Source organism: Musa acuminata, chromosome BXJ3-5 (genome assembly GCF_036884655.1).
Source record: "Musa acuminata AAA Group cultivar baxijiao chromosome BXJ3-5, Cavendish_Baxijiao_AAA, whole genome shotgun sequence".
In the NCBI taxonomy this organism is placed as follows: domain Eukaryota; kingdom Viridiplantae; phylum Streptophyta; class Magnoliopsida; order Zingiberales; family Musaceae; genus Musa; species Musa acuminata.
In genome coordinates, this window is record NC_088353.1 from 27,612,748 (window position 1) to 27,628,984 (window position 16,237).

General features: G+C 31.3%; 1 protein-coding gene across 5 annotated transcripts in view; it reads right to left on the minus strand.

Annotated features, from left to right (window-relative positions):
• Positions 1-10,171, minus strand: part of LOC135637645 (DNA mismatch repair protein MLH1-like) — a 35,967-nt gene extending 25,796 nt beyond the window's left edge. For 2 of the 5 annotated variants that reach the window (XM_065150318.1, XM_065150320.1), the window contains exons 1-11: positions 9,860-10,171; positions 7,688-7,860; positions 7,530-7,602; positions 7,301-7,435; positions 6,991-7,201; positions 4,500-4,648; positions 4,271-4,369; positions 3,778-3,847; positions 3,527-3,662; positions 2,560-2,654; positions 2,358-2,466 (exon numbers count right to left, since the gene is read on the minus strand). In XM_065150318.1, coding sequence (XP_065006390.1) covers positions 2,358-2,466; positions 2,560-2,654; positions 3,527-3,662; positions 3,778-3,847; positions 4,271-4,369; positions 4,500-4,648; positions 6,991-7,201; positions 7,301-7,435; positions 7,530-7,602; positions 7,688-7,860; positions 9,860-10,132 — 1,523 coding nt within the window. In that variant the 5' untranslated portion in view covers positions 10,133-10,171. The remainder of the gene's footprint in view (positions 1-2,357; positions 2,467-2,559; positions 2,655-3,526; positions 3,663-3,777; positions 3,848-4,270; positions 4,370-4,499; positions 4,649-6,990; positions 7,202-7,300; positions 7,436-7,529; positions 7,603-7,687; positions 7,861-9,859) is intronic. The other 3 variants (XM_065150319.1, XM_065150316.1, XM_065150317.1) reach the window with 2 other exon arrangements.
• Between the last annotated feature and the right edge of the window lie 6,066 nt (positions 10,172-16,237).

Here is a 16,237-nt window from a genome sequence, read left to right on the forward strand (position 1 = left end):
ATGCAGGAATGACAAATTAGCAAAACATAAGTAGTTAGTTTTGTCAAGGAAACTACAACAAATATAAGCTACAGTAGCCAAGAAATTTCCACAAGGACAGTAACTATCTAGAAATTTATACACAATTTATAAGGATTACCTGAATACGGTTCGATTGATGACAACATTTCCTTAAGAGTGAAAACCAATTGGAATTAAGAGGAATAAAGAAACTATTTAACAAAGCACCAGATTTTTGTAACTAGTAGATTCTGGTCGACCACAAAAATACTGTTTATAGTGTGTGACTGGAAGTCAAAAAGACAAGGAGAATCGACATATGCCAACTTGATATGAACCTCTAAACTTGATGCCAAGTTTCCAATCACATAAATTTTAGAGAAGGGAAAATGTTATAAATTTGAAAGCGGTAACAACGACGGCAAAGTGGCAGCATCACAGAGGCAGCGGCAGCATCATTACGGCGAAGAGGTAGCATCACAGCAGTGAAGTCGTAGTAGCAAGGGCAAAGACTTCATACACGAGAAGAGGGCTTGTGTTCATGAGCCCTAATTTACTTTTTTTTTTCTTTTTTAACACTAAGTTGGATAGGGCCCACCACTTTTTGATTTTTCTTATTATTTTAATCGGATTGCTCAAAACAGGAGTGGTCTGCGTATCAATCCATGCTCGGACTGGTATGTGCTGCTCGTACCATACCAATTCGATAGTACAGCAATCCATGCACAAAGGTATTTAGGTGTTTTTCTTGTAACAAAAAAAATTATTATTATTTATTATTCGCTCAACATGTCTACTTCATTCCTATCATCCTCCTTCATTATATTTTTAATTACATAGTATTATTCATATATTTTTAATTTTATACATATAATATAATTTTATTTAAAAAAAAAATATTAAAACTGCAGTCCAACCATTGACTCACCAGGTTAACCGATGACCCAATGGCCTAAGACATGGCTGAGTATTCGGTTCTGATAACTATGATCCATAGTACATATTATGCTATAGAGGGAAAAGCATGTATGGGTTCATTTGCTAATTGGACATCTTAATGTTTATTACTGTCACACTTTGAACTTCTCTTATTATATCCCATCACTCTTTTAAAGTTTTGACTTTGATCTGAGTGCATGTTCCAAATCTGAGAAGCCATCCTTTAAGCTACCTTCCTCAAGATTCTATCAATTCCTGTAGCACTATTTTCAAGATTGATTCAAGCTACATCAATGCCATAATTAAATAGTTTAAATTAGAAGAATTGTCAATAAATTTTTTATTGTTGGGTGAAGATACATGACTTTACAAATTAAAAAAAAAAGTACAAATTTGAATCTTAATTAAATTCATAATAAAAAAGTAAAACTTGTTTGTTGATCCTCAAATATAGGGTTCACAATTTCATGTACCGATACTGATCGGTCAAGGTTTGAACCAGGACCATATTGGAGTCCAACACTCGGTCCACTAGTACGTACTGAATTTAAAATAAGAATAAAAAAAATAAAAAAAATCTTGGTATAGAGCCTGTATCATGGCTCTATACCCGCCCTATACCCTGTATAGGATGGTACCAACCTCGTAGTAAGCAATATTGCCAAATATATGTCCTGTATGAACATACCACCTGGTTTACCTTAATCTGTGTACTAATAACTAGTTGAATCGCTAAATCTCACTCATACCAAAACATACCAGCTGGTATTGTGAACCTTGCTCTCGATAAACTTTTGACTTCCAAAATTTTCATTTTTATTTTAAGTCCAAAAGATTCTTATTATCTTCATACTATTTATGCTTTGGAGTTTAAATGTTGGAGGTTGATATAAGAATTTAAACATTATATATAGGATAGCGTCATTATATTCTAAGAGCAGGACCAACTTGGCGTTGGTCATTTAAAAGATGCAAAAAATGACCAAACTTTCGAAGCAGCCAACATAACTATGTAAAAATGAGGTACCACACACAAGCAAATCATAAACTCAGATCTCGGATTAGTAAATTAACTATGCCACTGAAATTGAATTCAGTCCATGCTTTTCAGACTGCAACGGATGGCACAATGTATCTGGTTATAAATACCAAACCCCAAGTTGAGGACACACCAGGTGGTACGATGCAGTTTAATCCTCGATTGCCACAAGAAATGGTAGATAAGCATATGCCTTTAGTACTAACCTTATGTACATATAATACTCAAGAAAGATTTTCTTTCTTTTTCTTTTCAAAGAGGCAACTATGTAAATTTCTTCCTTCCATTAAAGAAAAATCAATAGAACCATAATTGGAAAGAATCTACTAAAAGAAACAAGTAGAACAAACAGAAGATGGACAAAGCATTACACCCTTACCTAACATTCACCACATTCACAAGGTACAGATGAGTATTATGTTGAAGTAGTGCAAAAACTTCATCAGCAAGTCCAATATATGTGCAATTTTTGACAATTTCCAAGAGACCTACATTGATAAAGGAAACAAATCAACCCAAATGTGATAGCTGACCATCTAGTTTTATTTAAGTGAGCACATAAAACTTGTATTCCAACAGACCTGGATGAATGTTTTGATCGATTTCATTAAGAAGCTCATGGATGCTGGTGAGATCTGCAGATTCCCTTGGGTTCCTCCTTTGCCTTACAGCAATTCTTATGTATGAGGATAGAACAGTCTATTAATAACAATATCAGAAAAGTTACAGCAAAATTTGTGCATGTAAAGAAACATATAAAAAGCTGCAATTAGCATGCACACAAAGTGACCATATATCATTTTTAAGTTTCTATCTTCTAGAATATATGATTAGAAAAATCAGATAATAACCTCCACAACAAAAACAAGCGTACTATGATAAAATTATATGTTGCATACATCCCAAACTATAAACCATTTATAAACTAAAGAAGATGCCTTCTTATGGGAAAGTGAAAACAAATGCCTTATGTTTGAGCGTAATGTATCCTTTGTATATACAGTATGCAGCCAAAAAAAAATTAAGAATATATGTTTTGCATGAAACTTTTAATAAATTCAAGAACGCAACCTCCACACTGCAAACTGAACAATTTTATCAAATAAAGTTAATTTAGCAATTATTTAATTTCAAGCATTTGTGTCACCTTGAGTGCCCATCTCCAGATTTTTTGTCACATATACCACAATATGGTCATAATAGGTTAACGAGATTAGCAAAACACTGAAACATCCCATTCAAAGGAAGATGGCAAAAACAGATATATGCAAGCTCCAAGAAGAACACCAAAAATTGAGAAGACTAGCAGTTTGGTGGCTTACAGGTCAGTTAGAAATCTCAAACTGAAACAGTGGTTTCATAAAAATATATTATACCAATTAAAGATTTGCCCTCAGCATGTTACATGTGATTTCCGGTTACAGTATCTCCCTATCCTCTGTAAATTACTATGTAGTACTGTGTTCAATGTGACATTAATATCAATTAATTGAAAACTAAGGGATCCACAAAACAGTTCTGGTTATTTCATTGAATAGCAGATCATACCTAACAGAAGCCAGCTCTGATTTCTTTTCATGCTGGGAAGCAGGACAATCTTGCCAGTAGGCATGCAACCTACCAAAAGGATCACGAGAATCTGTTCTAACCATTTGATTTACTGGCACTTTCTGGGATTTTGTCCCTAAGTATAAAATTCACCATGATGTCATAAACACAGGAACATCATGGCCGAGTACATCTGAGATATATTTTTAATTATGTTTCTGCAGCAAAGACAACTGAAGAGTATTTAGTACCAGAAACGGAAGGACTGATCTCAGTGTCCTTTCTTGCAGTAAAGTTACTTGCTGGTGCACAGCTTACAGTCTGTCATATACAGAAGCAAACAATGATTAAGTATGAGGGGAAGCTTTTAAGTACAAGTTAGTTGCATTCTAAGAGATCCTGTGGCATAATTACTAATGAGAAAAATCTCAAAAGCCTTGAAAACCTAAAATAACAAGTGGCTAATGTGATCTTAGATTTATGGCCTTTTATTTGGGGAAAAAAGTCACCCGTAGAATGGTTTTCCATAGACAAGTCATACTTTACCTTCTCAAAAGAAAACTTCAAAATTGAAGTCCTGGCTACTTTTCACCAACCTTAGGCTAATCAGAACAATCTAAGGCTGATATATCCAGATATGCTAATTTCAAACATTGCAAGCTGAACTGTGCTCACAAGCAATTTAAATGACAGAGAAAGTCATGCCAACTTCCTTGAAAAGGGAATGCAAAAGTTTCAAACTACCTGAGTTTGGAATGTCCTTGTGGTGTTACAAGTCATCAATTTGGACTCCACGGCATTCTGTATAGTTTCAATAAGACTCTCTTGATTCAAAAGGCTCACCTGCATATAACAAAAATGCACCATGTTCACAGATCCTGTTACCAACTTTCAGAAACTTAAAAAACCATCCAATAACCTTCTAAAATTTTGAAGAATCTATTTTATAAAACACTTATCTGTGGCAACGTACCTCTCTTTTGGTGGGATGGATATTCACATCTACATGCTCAGATGGAAGTTTAATTGACATATAAATGAAAGGTCTAGATGCCTTTGGCAGAGTTGATGAGTATACAACTTCTACAGCTCTCTTCAAGGAAGTGCATTCAACCAGCCTGTCTAAAAGAAACAAATTCAGATAATGTGAAAAAGTAGCAAAACTGAATCTGCAACTTCCTGAAATACAGTAGGAGGTCCCCAGATTTCTGTGGACATGATAGGTGTGCCCACCCATACATTCACCATTCATCCATGATAATTACAAGCATGATAAGCATGGTTCCCCATGGATAACTGTGATAGGATTAATAACACCTAAAAACGAATGAGAAAGATGAGAACACCAAAAGTTCTTCTGGCTTTTCTTTCCTGTGAGAGTGAACTTGTCCTGAAAGACACTTAGATTAACCACTAAAATACTAATAACATGTAGAGTACTTTGACAGGAAAAAGATCATATGAATTGCCAACATTACACTACTGTTATTTGTCCCATATAATCACATATTTCACATGTAAAAGGTCCAAACATTAAGAGATGATACAGAACAGGGACATCACTAACCCTGAAATTTCAAATGACAATCATTTACTTCTATTTGCTATGTCTCGGATGTGATTTCCTTTGCTGTGAATTACTCAAGAAAAAGATTAAAGGAAACCGATAATGATACTTGCAGTATAGACCTTCCAGTTTAACAAGCGTAAGTGAAAATAAAATTAGTTGAAGCATCAATAATGGGGTCTGATATATCAAAAAAAAATTAAAAAAATTACAATAAAGCATTCTTACATCAAAATAATAGTATTAAATATTTGATATTTTATGTGAATAATTTAAATATATTAATAGTGTTAAAATTAATAGTACTATATCATTAGTCGTAATATCAACACAAATAATAAGTAATTAACTAGAATCCCTAGCAACAATTTAAAATAGATGAAGTACGATCACGATTTAACTTCATTAATCATTTAAGCTTAATACAACGATCATATAAACAACTTATTTAGTCATATATCTATCTCTTTAACTAAACGTCAATATTCATCTGAAACTAATTATCCCTATAAAGTGTTCATGAAGTATATCTCCCGATCATCCAAAAGTATCTGATGTTTTTAATAATTATTTAATAAATTGGAGACTTGCTCAAAGTATCTGATAAGTTCCCTGAAAAAAAAAAGGAGACTCAACAGGAAAAAAAAAGTTTCTACAACTTGATATGTCAAACAAACAGAAAATGGATCTATGATGCACATATCTGTCAATAGCATTCATGTCAACACATACAAATATCATGAAGAGAACCTAGAAGGCCTACATGATTTTTATTAAAAGAACAAATTTGCATGCTTCGATCCCAATCCTTTGGCTCTGAAGTTTGAACAATTGCCATGTTAGACACTCATGCCTGTCACTAATGGACACCTCTCTGTGTCAGAAATTATCACTAGCATGTCCTCAGTGACAACAAACATGATCCAAATAACTTATCATAAGAAGTTTCCAGTGAATGAAAGATTCAATATTCAACCAGAATAAAAAAGATCAATTTGAAAACAAATTAACCACTCTCCTAAGTATTAGAAATTAACCATCAAGATCCAATAATCAATATGATAGGAGCACAGAACCATAAAAATGCAGGCTAAAAAGATGACTGATTTTAATTGGCACATCTCAGGGATCAAGTACTAATAACACAGATGTATATTGGGACAAGTATGATATGATAAAAAAAAATCCTTCGAGTCATGACAATTGGAATTAGGAGAAAAAAAGTTGCATACTCAAAATTTACATATCTATTGTATACTTGATAGAATCAACATGAATCATGGTATAAATATTTTCCTCAGGTTCATGAGAACTTTTTAACAAAGTTCTAAGAGTTCCAGAAAAGATATCATATGATTCCATTCTCCTAGAGTAAGTATATCAGTCATAATATTTGGTAATAAATTTAAAGTAATGATCCAGTTTTTCCTAAGTTATGTTTTTCTTTGCTCCAATAACCAGCAGGAACTTAAGTTCACAGCACAAAATAAGAAGTGTTTAGTGTAAGGTCCTCCCCTCATCCAAAGATAGGTGCACAAAAACTATTCACCATAGCACAGCTCAGAAAAACGATGCAAAAATTTTTCTCCAACTTTGCTGTTGTCATAGCAGGTGTAAGCTTTACAGAAGAGAAGTGAAAAAACAAAATATATCAGAGAAGAAGCTGAAAACATGAGCTTTGGGCAATTAAGAAAAGGGAGAAGAAGCAAAACATAAAATACTTCCCGATTACTTTTCATTTTATTTTGGTGCATCATAATATGAAGCAGACAGTTTTTCAACTTATTGGTCACTATCAATCAGCAGTTCTTCAAACTTGACAATCATGTCAATTGGATTCCCTAAAATTGAAGACATCAAATATAGTGCAATATGTATATACACTATTAACACTTACCATTTATGAAAAGAACCATAGTAGTTTTCTTTGCTGTGTAATTTGCATTTGAAATAAAACCATTCATCTCAAATATTGATCGAGAAGGATTGTCATCCGAAACAGTTATCTCCATCAGATCACGAGCAACAGAAATGCCATATATGGTTTTGATGGCATCAAGCTTTGACAAAGTAGTAACAGTGTGAACATCTGCTCTATTAACACCATGCTGTACAAATAGAAAAGAAATATGATGTACTTCAGATGCAACAATGATCTGAATTCCTTGAAATTCAAATATTTTGGAAGAATTATGAGTTCAGCTAACCTTTCTGCAGGAAAAGCTCACACTGCTGTTATGGATTGCAAACCGACTAATTAGGTCAACAATCTTTGCATAATCATCGTTGGCATTCTGCAAAGTTTTTCTACGAGCAATCATATTATAGAAGAGGTTCTCAACCTGAAAGATACGAAGTTTGAGAATTTAAAATATGCAAAGAAGTGATTGTAAACGTAGAAAGAGTTAGATTATTAAAATATATTACATCCATTACCATTATCTGAGTTCCTCTTACTGCAGCACAGGGTTTGGGTTCGTGCTCCATTACTCCATCTCTATAGGAAACCCTGCATTGTAAAAGAAGCACCAAAAAGGACACTATGGAATTGTACAGTTACAAAGAAGGAACCAAACTAGTTCAAGATAATGCACCTATAACCATGCAGCTGGCCCTCAGTTATAGTTGTCACTGTCACATGACCAACATAAGTCATGCTGGCCAAAGCTTCTCCTCTAAAACCCATGGATTTAATTGACTGGAGGTCCTCATAGGCAGATAATTTCGACGTGGTGTGTCTTTCACATAGTATTGGAAGATCTTCAGACTGCCAGCAACTGAACAATTAATATCAACTGTAGGTAGAAAAGCTTCTGCAATATTAACAATTATGATAAATTGACACACCTGTTATACAAGTCTGTATATTGACTTCTCTTAGAAAAGGTTAGTCTATGTTTAAGACAAATTTACTGATTTTTGTGATGCTCTTATGTAAAATAAATTGATAGATGTTGTTTCATAACATCTTGGTATAATATTATGGTTATAAGCATCTGTAACAAGTAGCACGAGAAAAGAAATTCCTGCAGCCTCTTATGCCTAATAGGTGCCTTCCATTAGAAAAGACATTATATGATACTATTTATGGACTTCCCAAATAGTTCTCAAGATTGGTGTCCAAATCAGAATTAGAATCAGCTATGGAAGCTACAATCAAGATCAGTAAGATCAAATCAATCAAAAATTAATCTGAAAGAATTACAACAATAAAAAATCAAAATAATCAAATAAAAATGGGAAAATAAAATTATTTTATGCTAAAAGCTCCAATATCAGTCTTTCCCAAAAAAAAAAAAACATAAATATAAAATTAAGAAATTTTCCAAAAAAATTTATTATATTTATTTGAAAATAAATAATAAAAATTTTGTGCAAAAATATTGTTACAGTAAATAACCACACTATATATATCATACAAAAGCTCCACAACTTGTAGATTTTTCCCTGGTCCCTAATCACCATGAAGATGATGTGTAAGATAATGTAAAAGCAAATAGATTTTTCCCTTTTTTTTATTTTTTCCCTTCATGTTCCTCCCCTTTTCTTTTTCTTTTCTAGGACTGTGAAATCACTTAAATTAGCCAAAATCAGTCAGTTCCAGTTAAATTTATTTGATACTAGCTGGTTCCGCAGATGTCTAACTATATGGCCAACGAAAAAAATGAAAATGCATTGGCAGTAGACAATATCAATACGAATTGATTGTATTTTCTCAATAAAAGCCAATACTACGAAGTGAAAACTATGCCCCAAAGTTACATCCACCAGGAGTAAGAAAATCGTTTTTCTAATTTTTTTCCTTTTGTTTATAAATGAGAAGATATATCCTGTCTTATGTAAAATGCATTAATTTTCTCCAAAATTGCCCAATACTAAAATATGTTCCATGATGACATCCATCAGTAGTCAATATTGTTTCTTCTGAAAATTTTTATTTTGTTAACTAAAAGTGGAAGGTATATCCTACCTTATATTAAATGCACTTATTTGGTTCCATAATAGACTGTCTTGTTGCTGAATCACTATAGGTGAATCAACACCAAGCAGGAAGTCCAAATTTTGCAAATCAAAATTCAGCCACCAGTGCACTTTGGCATGCAAATGCTTGTGAAATACTAACAACAAATTGATAACCAACTGAAGGAATTATATATGTACAAGAATGAAAGTGTCTCAACTACACCATCAAATAGAAAAGTTAACAATCATAAAGACTACCAACAGAAGGAATCATCAGCGTATATGCATGCTAATTACAAATCATAAATATAATTGAGCAACCACCACTAAACAATCTGCTAAAGCTTATAATATATTGGATCATTTCCTAATAGCTTAAGCTTTTAGGATTTCTGGCCATTCGATCAGAGTGTTTGTAGTGGCACCAGAACACATCGTAGGTTAAAAACCAGTACATGTCCCTCTTTACTTTGCACGTGTTTATCAAATACTTGTGCCAAATTGCACGTGAGAGAGACGAATGTTCAAATATTATTAGGTCTTGGACTACTAGTAACCCATACTTATCACAATCGATCCATCTATTTCCGCTTACATACACAAGAAACAAGAGATTGGAAACACCCAAAGAAGATAGAATAAAGAACTATATTAGCAGAGAGCCTATCAAATCTATCTGTCTAAAGGACGATACATGTTCCATCCGTTCGTTAATCTCCACAGAGATTGCCGTAAAAGCCCGACGAGGGTTTGCCAGTGGGGTTCACAGAAAAAGGATTCGGAAGTCGGGAATGGTGGCTTACTCGGATGCCGTGGCCATTATCAGAGACCTGGATGAGCTTGAGGCCGCCGTCCTTGACGACAACGGAGATGGAGGTGGAGCCTGCGTCGAGGCTGTTCTCCACGAGCTCCTTCACCGCCGAGACCGGCCGCTGGATGACCTCCCCAGCCGCAATCCGGTTAACCACTGACTCGTCAAGCCGCCAGATCCGAGGCGGCTCGGCCACGCAGGCGGCCCCCGCCGCGACGGGCTCGCCCATCGCCACCGTCGCGACGTCCGGTTCTCGGACCTCCATCGGCCTAGCACAGTTCCCGGGTTTCAAGTGATTCGGTTGCGGGGTTTCGGGGTTTAGGATGTCAAAATTAGGGTTTCGGGTTCAGGATTTCGAATTTTGGGTCCGGTTTCGGGTCTTGGTAATCGGGTTGGCGTGTAATGAAGGTTTCGGATTTCGAATTTATATGTACAAAAATTACTACTAATTGTGTATAAAGTATCTATATACAAAGAAATATAAAATGTATGTTTACAGGATTTCGGCTGTCATTTAAAAATACAAAAATTCCTGCTTACAATATTTTTTATTTTTTATTTTTTATTTTTTTATTTTGGTCTGAATAACACATGAGAATTTACATGAAATTATTATTATTATTTTTTCAGCTGCACGATGTTCTAAGAGGTAATACCGATTGATTGATCGATTGATTATATTCAATAGTATTTACCTCTAGCGAAAATTATTTTATGATTATATATCTTATAAGCACTTACCGTGCAGCATTTTTAATTCATTATAGGCACGTGGAAAAGTTAGAAAGTGTCTTGTCGAAGTAAATTTTAATCATCGATTTATTTTTTGATGGATACAATAATAATATTCGAAAATCTTAATCTTTATTATTTCAATTAATAAGTATTAGGTAGGTCAATAATATATTTTAGTAATGAATTTATATTATTTTTAATCTATTTGTTGTGAACATATTTTTAATCTATTTTTGCTTCTCTAGTTTAGATATCGAAATAAATTTTTGTTTTTGTTTTTCACATGCATTTATCAAACTAGTATATAGCAGTAGCAATAGCCCAAAATAGTCGATCTCCTATTATATCTATCATAAGAATTTTAAAAAGATCATCATTCAATAACTGTAATTTTATTTTTAGGAAGATCGCTCGCGTGATTAAAAAAAATTCAAGTAAAATCACTAATAACTATTAAGTTTTCACAATCAACAATGAATTCATATTTATCATTTTGGTGATGACAAATACAACTAAAAATAATTTATTAGCACAAAAATAATTAAAAATAATCAGATAAATATTCATATCAATTCTAAAAATAAGTCACATATATCTTATATTTTTTTCTTAAAAATATTTTGAAAATAATTTTCAGATGTCATTACCATGTCTCATAATCATGAATTCTTTAAAAAAAAATTAAAAAAATAAATTAAATTATTATATGATCGTTTAAAGTCACCATGAGCTCTCATACTTTTTTAAAAATCTTTTTTAAACATTTACAATAATTACTTTTGGAGTATATTTGTAATTTGTTTTTAATTTGATGTCAATGAAAGAATTATTACATTTCTTATGATCTCTATTTAATAGTCATAAATTGCATTGATGCTCTATAGAAGACTTTGTAATTGTTAAGATTTCAATTTTACTGCAAGCTACTATCATCCATCTGTGATCAGAAATTATATGCCAAACTTTTATTAACTTATTCGAATCATTGTTTTTTAAGATTTTTTTTTTAATTTCTTTTTTTTTAATCTTAAATTACTTGTAGAAAGTTCAAATTCAGTTAGTTAGATTTTATTATATATCATCGATATTAGGCTACTTGTTAAAAGTTAATATCATTTTAAAAACCATACATAAGTTCTAAACTTGACAAACGAAAAATTAGGTTGAGGCATATGGCATCATCCTCAGCATAAAAATCAAATCATGATCTTAGCTAGCTAATGATTGTGTTCGACTAATATTCCTTCAATATTATTAATCGTGCATATTCTCACTTAAAATAACTAGCAACGTCAAATGGAGTATAAATATTAAGATTAGTGTCACATTTAACCTTTAATATTTTATGTTTTCTTCAGCTCACTCATTTTGAAAGACATCATAATTTTCATCATAATAAAAATGAATTAATCAAGCATGGACTTTGATTGTCAATTTGTAAGCTATCTGATCCTTCATGTTTATCAAATCACCTAAGATTTGATTATCAATATTATAAAAAAAATTAAAAGAAAATCATCTGACAATGAAATCAATAGGACACAGATATAAGCTTAAATTTAATAAGATACTTCTTGAGTTCCCTTTACATTAAACAATAAATGATAGCATACTTATTTTTATCAATTAATGATATATTTATTTAATTAACAAATGATTACCAAAGGATGACTCAAAATCTTTCTTTAGTTTTATTAATTGGTTATAAAAGATGAGGGCTTCACACACGAGTAAAAAGATGAAATCAAAACCATATCCAATAACTGATAAAATAGTAAAAAGAGTGTCCAATTCTAAAAATAATATTTTTAATGTTATAACGATCATGAAAACCCTAACTTATTTTATTTCCAGAACAATAACTTTTGATAAGTATATAAAAATCATAATATGTTTGTAAAACTATTTTAATACTAAAAATTAAATTTAAATAATAATATATTCAATTTACTATATGTATTTCTCTTTATGTATTTTATAGAACTATTATAAACGATGAATTATGGATAAGAAGAGAGATAAAGAAGATTTATAATATCTAAATGATTTATTCATATAACTAGGGGAATGTGAGAGAAGATATAGTCTCTCAATAATATCATATATTCACACTAATTCAATACGAGATTATTTTATTTATAGGCAAAAGTCCCTCTCAAGGTCATCTCTTAATTAGAATCCAATTATATTTATAATATATCATGATAAAATTATATAATATAATATTCTCTCATTTGACTAACAAGATATAAAAGAAATATAAAATTAAAATAAATAAACTAAAAATTTATTTAAAATAATTTTATTTATTTAAATTCTAAATTTTTAAAAAAAATATTTTACACATATGCATAGATTTTATAAAACAAGTTAACAAGTCCAATAAACATAATACTATCTTAAGTTTAATTATGAATACGAAACATAATAGTTGTATGTACCATAATATTATTACCTCTTTCTAATACAATCGAAAATGATCATTATAATTTATCTCATCAAGATAATTCTATTATCACGTTCAATCATAATAATATTAATTATAATTAATAACTTTAAGTATATAAACAGGAATATTAATTATAATATTTGTTTAAATATATATAATTATATCTTTTATCGATTGCTTACAAACTCAATCATAATAATGCATATAATTATGTTCTTTCAAACACTTTAAACTGTAAGTTATAACTAAATAGATCAACAATCAATATAGTGAAACTTAAATACTTTATACCATAATGCATATAACTACTAAAATACTTGTCAGAAGAAAACTATTATAGTATATTATAAAGTATCTTTAACGATTAATAATTAAGTCTAACTATACTAAGTCTTAAGATAAAAGTTTATAATCATAAAGCTTGATTAATGACATCGAAACATACTATAAAATCATCTTTTCTTATTGATAATGTAATAATACATTGCTTAATATTTTTATTTATAAATTATCCCTTCTATTAATAATTATAAAATGTAAAGTGGACTTTATATTATCGAGGTAATTTATAAAAGCAATATCTAAAATTATCATCATTTCAAGTTGATCTAATTTTATATATGTGAGTATATAATCCTTCAACCCTTCTAGATATTTTATTTTTTTATAATATTTTAGTATTTCAATTTTAGATAGTTTTAATATATACTCAATATTTCAACTACAAAATTGATATATGATTTGATATAGGCTTGAGCATGCAATAGACCTCTAATTGCACATACATAACGAATATTTTTTTATCTAATTTTTTTAAATTATTTAAAATATACTTGTTTTGATTAAAATTTTTATTTATGTTATTTTCTTAACAAATATTTATACTAAATATCTCTAAGACTCGATCAATATACTTTTATAGGATAATCTTAATAATTCTTGAGATCTATCATTGAATATCTTAATGTCAATAACATAAAATGCCTCATTTATATCAACTATCTTAAAATTCTTAGTGTAAAATTTTTTAGTTTAGTATAATAAACTAGGATCATTGTTGACAAACAAAATATTATCCATATATCAATTAATATAATAAAATAACTCCAACTAACTTTTAAATATAAATATTTATCAATAATATTTTTTAATATGAAAAAATAATGATATTATGAAACTTTATCTATTATTGTCTAGAGGCTTGTTTAAAGTCATAAATTGATTTTTTTTTTATTTATATACCAATTTTATTTTTTTATTTTTTCTTTAAATTATTTAGGTTAATTCATCTAAATCCATAATTAGAAAACTTATTTTCACATCTTTATAATGTAACTCAAAATCATAATAAGCCATTAATATCATGATGATTTTTAATAAATTTATTTAAAAAAAATATCTATGATCGATGCATTTTTATGAATAAAACTTTTGACTATAGGTCTAATCATAATATCCTTTGATATTATCTTTTGAGTCATATTTGTATAACAGATACTTTTACGGTTATTGAGCTTTGATGAGTTCTCAAACATCATTATGGTCATTAATTTTAACGCTTCTTTTATTACATTATATCATTTTTCAAAATCACTATTTTTCATAACTTACAAAAATAATATGGGATCCTTTTGATTCCTATATTATAATCTAATTCTTATAAATATATCACATAATCAACAAAAATAATAGGTTTCCTTTCTCTTTGAGATATTATTAAGATTATCGATTATAATTATTCTACAAGTTCATTAGCAACCATAATATTATCTAATGTTATCGATTATAATTATTCTACAAGTTCATTAGCAACCATTAATATTATCGATTATAATTATTCTTTAACATTGGGAGTTCACTAATGTTATCTTATTATTCTTTAATTATTCTATATTAAACCACTTAATGATGTGAGGAACAACATTCTATCGAATATAAAATGATAAAGAAGTATTAACTTATATCTCCTCAACGTTAAAATTAAATTTTAAGATTTTCACTCTCATTGATTCTTTATTGTTTAGGAATATTGTATTATTAGATTCTGCTGAATCTCGTATTTTGATGATGAAACCACTTGATATATGTTTATGATTTAATCTATGTTTTGAGTGACGCAGGATGCTTCGATCAAGATGAGATAATTAAAGCAAGAAAAATCATGTTGTGCCGGAGGAACATGTTAGAAGATTAGATATCGAGCCGGTGAATCGGTCGACGTATCGACAGAAGGCTTCGGGTCGTGGACTCGGGCATCGGGCCAATAAGAGAGGGTATTGTACCAAAGATATCGGAGTTGCGGAGTCAACTGACCGATTGGGCAATAGGCCGCAGGAGAGGACGATGCGGCGAATAATCAGACGAAGCATCGAGGGACCAATGACATATCAGAAAACTTGGTTAATTGCTTAGGATTCATTATCTTGATCGAAGTTTTATTTTACATGTGCAGGATTAACTACGATGGAAGAAAGACATGTAGCAAGAGTTACACCGGAGTCAAGACCATGATCACGTTAGGGGTTCAAGAGTTCGACGGAAGTCCGGACGGTCGTTGGAGGTTCTACGGGAACAAATCCGAGAAGTCCAGGAGCTTGCCAAAGAAGCCCGTCAGAACTCGCCAAGTGGATCGTCGCAAGTCCATGAGTTTGTCGGAAGTCCGCTGGAGCATCGCCAAAGGTTCGTCGGATGTTCGCCGGAAGTTCGCCGGAAGCTCGCCGAAAGAAGCGATTGACGCACCGGAGCAAGTTGCGGTAAATGTCTTAAGAAATATTGTAGTTAGCATGTAGATTAAGTTAGGAATGGGAGGTGATCCCATTAACTTAATCTAGGGGCAATTGAACCTTTGATAGACCCAAATTAGGCCGAATGGATCAACCCATTCAGACCAGAATTTTTGCTAGGCGGTGGCATCGCCCAAAGGCTCAATCTCCAAGCTGCTAAGCAATTGTACCACCCTAGTCAGGAGGTAGTTCCGTCAGGACCCCGAAAATCTAGGAAATGACATTTTTGAGCTCCAAATTCAAACCAGTTTGAGGCCTATATATACCCCACCCTTTCCTGCATGAAAGGGCACCAAAAATCCAATCTTACTCTGTGTTTTTTAGAGCTCAAAAGTGTTGTAAAAGCTAGAAGTTCTCCTCCCTCTTTTCTTCCAAGTCTTGAGCTTTCAAGAGATGAGAGAAA